Raw genomic sequence first — 4729 nt, 5'->3', positions numbered from 1 at the left:
ATGCAATCCAACGTGAACTCCTCCAACTTAGCTCAGCATTCAAAGTTCTTCCTGCAATTGAGGGCCCCAGCAAAGCGTGTGAGCCTCTTCACAAATGACCCAGGCTTGGCATTGATCATGTCATGCCTTGAATAACCCCTCTTGAGTCTAGGTTGGCCAGATTGCACGAAGTAGGCCCCATTCATCATCTGATCTCCTTCAGATCTCCACTGCCAGTTCTTCCAGTCCCCTTCCTCCCTATGAGTCACCTGCCATTACCCAAAATGGATAGTTGTAAACATCCAACATGAAGAGAAATGATGGATAGGATCTGCCGATTTTCAATCGCCGCCCATTTACAGATGGGACCCAATAAAATGAAGGTACATTTTTCACATGTGAGTAAATGGACACATGGGTCCGCCAATGGCCAGCGTTGTAGGTTTGTTCCCACATACACAAGTTCGATTCCTCTTTCCCATGATTTACCTGTAGGGATGATAGCTTACCTCCTTGGCATTAATGTCGGGGGGAGCAATGAACCGGTTGCCTTGGCTAATGATGGTAGGATTTTGGCTACCACCGATAGCATACATGAGCCAATGAGTGTAATCATTATTTAGCACATGGAAGAATCCGTATCGACACCTGTGCATGGATGCATATCAGTTATTAAAATCTTATTAAGTGTCATGAATGAATTAATTACTTTGCTCTAACACCATGTAAAAATTTAAATTTTTTTAAAAAAAAAAGATTTCTCAATAAGGGAGGCTAACTTAGTATTGTAAGTTGTTGAAGCTATCAAGAATGAAGGAACATGCCATCTAACTCTTATTATAAATAGTTTTATTTATGCATTAGTCTTTTTTTTTAAACTTCTTCTTATAGTGTTATAAACTTTTTATAAAATCCGTGAAAAATAAAACTAAATAATAAAATAATTGGTTTTTCATACCGAGGCATCCTCTGCACAAGACCCCTTCCGAAGTGGTTGAATGCGACTGTGACTTGCATGAGTACATCCATCGTATGCAGTTTACTTGCACCCATCAACATAACCTGCATCAATCACATAATCTTAATCATCACCCCCACCGTCAACATCAATCTAGAGACTGTGATGAGCTGGGCTGAACCATTTGATTTTGGGGCAATGAAGCAAGGCTATGTGGGCATAGTGGGCCAGGTTCTCAATTGGGTTGGGCCTAAAGAAAATATTGTTAAATCTAGGCCCAAAATGTAAAATGAAGCTGGGCCACACCGGATTGGGCGCCGGAGCCCACCGTCCGTCCAAGCCTGGCCCATTAACAGCCTTCCATGCTTCATCACATGATTTTAAGACTCGGGCGAGTCCCACGAGTTGAATCGAAGTTGGACGGATCTGATACGACGAGTCACCTAGACAATTCACCCATGACTCAGATGAGTCAGATGGATTCACTGAGTCACCATGCTTCATAGCAAACCCAATTAACCATATCGGTCCGATAATCGACACAATTAACCGACTTCGATGATGAATGTCGATGATCGCCGCACAAGACATACGATCATCATCGTTATCATCGATGTCCGCCATTTTTTGTTAAATTTTTGTTGATTTTTTAAACTATATATAGCTAAAGATGGCTCACTCATGTACATCATTATGGTGAGTCATGTGGTTGTTGGAGAGTGTAACGGCCGTGGATCCCATGATAGTGTCGATGAGTCCATCCATGCAGTTGGACATAGAGATATGATCAATCCATACATTAGTAGAGCCGAAAATGGAGATTCCGTCGCCATCGCTTTTGGTCCTATAACCATAATGGTTGATAGAGTCCCTGATCATCCCACCACTGCCGGTCTTGACGTCATGGATGTGGAGGCCATGGATGATAACGTTTTGGACATGTTGGATAGTGATGCCGGCCCCACCAGCGATGTGGACGTTGGCCCCACGTCCATCAATAGTCTTGTGGCTGTTAACTATCAGTTCTTCATTCAGTCTAATAATCATGTCTCTGGCAAATATAATCCACAACGGTACATCTTGGATGACTCCCCACCTCAGCGTTCCCTTCTTTGGGTTCACCAGATCATTATCCGAAGCATCTGTTACCACGTAGATCTTCCCATTCCTCCCACCTATGGTTCTGCGTCCAAACCCGAGTACGCATCTGGATAGCTTCTTCCGGTGCCTGGCCCAGTCTGCCTGGCACCTCCAGCACCTGTCTATGGGGTTCGTTGCCATGCATTTGCCCGTGTACTTTTTCAAGTGCCTCCTTGTGCTATTTCCCTGCAACGCCCTGCACATATTTCATGTAGTTCATCTTTTTTAATGTGTCCTTCAATTAAAAAATAATAATAATAATTCATTCTTGTCTACTCACTAGGTGGGCTATGTAAGAATTCTATAAAGTAGGCCTTATTGATCAATGTTCTGGATTATTTTAAAGGTTGGATAATGTGATCGGGTGTACCAGTGGACTCTACTAAGTTGTGATGCATCCAAAAATTTATGTAATGAGTGAGATGCTAGAAATATAATACACATATAGTATTCAAGTGAAACTAGGATTGCTAATTCGTGTGTAGACTTTAGAGAGAATAGTTTTGATGGGTACCATCAAACTCCTCTGCTCTCGGCATTTATAAAATAGATATGGTAATCAATCCAACTGAAGCTTAAGCCCCCATAACACCTTCTCTAAGGGTGTAAGGAGGAGAAACTCCAGCATCCGACCTACAACAATGACATCCCAACAAGGCAAGTCATCTGGTTCTTCGGATTTACATATCCAATGCACAACAAGGTCTTTTGGCAATTCCGCATTAAGATCTAACAGGCTATACCACCTTTATATTTTCATACGTAAACCACATTAATTAACAACTACTTCGGAGTTTCATGGGACCCACATTCACAGATGATTGGTACCGTTGATCTTAAAATGGTTAGAATATTAATGATTAGAGGTCGTTGAGTGTTGTATGATGAGCAATCAAGGTTTGAATGTGGTAGGAATGGAAGATGATTAAAGAAGGAATGAATGAACATACGCTTTGACCTCGCCAAAGAGATCATCGGAGATTTCTTGAGGATTTGGATTGAAGGCATTGATTGTAGCTGCCCTTGATTCTTGTGCCCGTTTCTGCCAGAAATCGTCGAATTCACCGATGTTGGCTCGCAGCGATGGAACCACCGCAAGGAATGAAAAGAAGAAGAAGAAGAATAAGAAGTTGGGTTTTATTCTAACAAGTGAATCCATGTTGTTGTTGTTGTTGTTGTTGTTGTTGTTGTTGTTCTCTCTCTTTCTCTCTCTCTCTCTCTCCTTCTTCCTTGTGGTGTTTTATGGGAATGGCGGTGAGAGGCAAGTTCTGTTAGACCAGTACAAACCAACCGAACCCAACCCTAGAAATAAGCACGGCTTGGTTGGTCATGGCTAACCTGCATTGGTGGGTGTGACCGTTGAAGATCCTTGTGTTTATATACAAGAAAGGTTGGCTAAAGAAAGGGGAATGAGAGAAGAGAGGAGAGCCAATCATTTGGCTGACGTGGACACCTCTCTTGTTTCTTGCCTAGTCATGGGGCTTTACCATTTCAAATTACTATTTTTTTTTGGTGTTCAGCTTGTGGGGTCCACATTAACCGTTTAGTATAAACGGATTGGCTACTCCCCCTCTGTGGGCCCCACAATGATGCATGTGTTTCATCCATGCTGTCCATTTATTTTTTCAGATAATTTCAGGAGACGAGACAAAAAATGAGGTGTATCCAAATCTCAAGTGGGCCACATTACAGGAAACAGTGTTGAGTGAATGTCGACCATTAAAAACTTTTTGAGGGCCGTAAAAGTTTTGGATCAATTTGATCTTTGTTTTTTACCTTCATATGGGCCTGCATGACCTAATTAACAGATTGGATGTCAAATAAACAGTACAGTGGGCCTTAGGAGGATTTTAATTTTGGATATCCAATCACTATTGTTTTCCTATTGTGTGGTGCACCTGAGATTTATATCCCTATCGGTTTTTTTTGGATCAAACCCTAAAATGATCTGTAAAAATGGATGAACGGAATGGATGAAACATATACATTATGGTGGGGCCCACAGAGCACCGACCATCAGCCACCGGGCTGGTGGCAGGGGGAGTAGCCAATCGGTTTCCCGTTTATACCATCTCAGGGTTGGGAATGAACACGTGCGAGAACGGGACCCGGTTTGCAATAATTGGGTCTGTAGGGCCCACCTTGATGTGTGTTGGACATTTTCTCCGTACATTGTTTTCGACGGCTCATCTTAGGACGCATACCAAAATATGGGAAACGGATTAGCTATTCCCCTGCCACCAGCCCCCTGGCTGGTGGTTGGTCCTCTGTGGGCCCCACCATAATGTATATGTTTCATCCATTCCGTTAATCCATTTTTACAGATCATTTTAGTGATTGATCCCAAAAATGAGACGGATAGAAATCTCAGGTGGACCACACAACAGGAAAACAATAGTGATTGGATATCCACCATTAAAGTCCTCCTAAGGCCCAATGTACTGTTCATTTGACATCCAATCTGTTAATTAGGTCATGCAGGCCTATATGAAGGTAAAAAACAAAGATCAACTTGATCCAAAACTTTTACGGCCCTCAAAAAGTTTTTAATGGTCGACATTCACTCAACACTGTTTCCTGTAATGCGGTCCACTTGAGATTGGGATATACCTCATTTTTTGTCTCGTCCCATAAAATGATCTGAAAAAATAA

At 42.2% G+C, this 4729-nt stretch overlaps 1 protein-coding gene across 1 annotated transcript; it reads right to left on the bottom strand.

Moving 5' to 3' along the window:
* Positions 1 to 3433, bottom strand: LOC131233021 (pectate lyase-like). The gene is made up of 5 exons (XM_058229583.1): positions 3028 to 3433; positions 1625 to 2273; positions 938 to 1041; positions 489 to 627; positions 1 to 248 (listed from the first exon to the last, which is right to left on the bottom strand). Exons 1-5 carry the CDS (start codon positions 3234 to 3236, stop codon positions 33 to 35), a joined length of 1317 nt encoding a protein of 438 aa, XP_058085566.1. The 5' UTR covers positions 3237 to 3433; the 3' UTR covers positions 1 to 32.
* Between the last annotated feature and the right edge of the window lie 1296 nt (positions 3434 to 4729).

This window comes from Magnolia sinica, chromosome 18 (genome assembly GCF_029962835.1).
Source record: "Magnolia sinica isolate HGM2019 chromosome 18, MsV1, whole genome shotgun sequence".
Taxonomy (NCBI): domain Eukaryota; kingdom Viridiplantae; phylum Streptophyta; class Magnoliopsida; order Magnoliales; family Magnoliaceae; genus Magnolia; species Magnolia sinica.
This window is presented reverse-complemented; position numbering and strand designations above follow the sequence as displayed.

Bases quoted from the DNA above. Each gene is read 5' to 3' on its own strand.
- LOC131233021 (XM_058229583.1), bottom strand. From the start codon at position 3,236: ATGGATTCACTTGTTAGAATAAAACCCAACTTCTTATTCTTCTTCTTC. The intron at 628-937 runs GTATGAAAAACC...ATCCATGCACAG, and splicing joins CTTGTGCAGAGGATGCCTCG to GTGTCGATACGGATTCTTCC. The intron at 249-488 runs GTAAGCTATCAT...GGGTAATGGCAG, and splicing joins CCGACATTAATGCCAAGGAG to GTGACTCATAGGGAGGAAGG.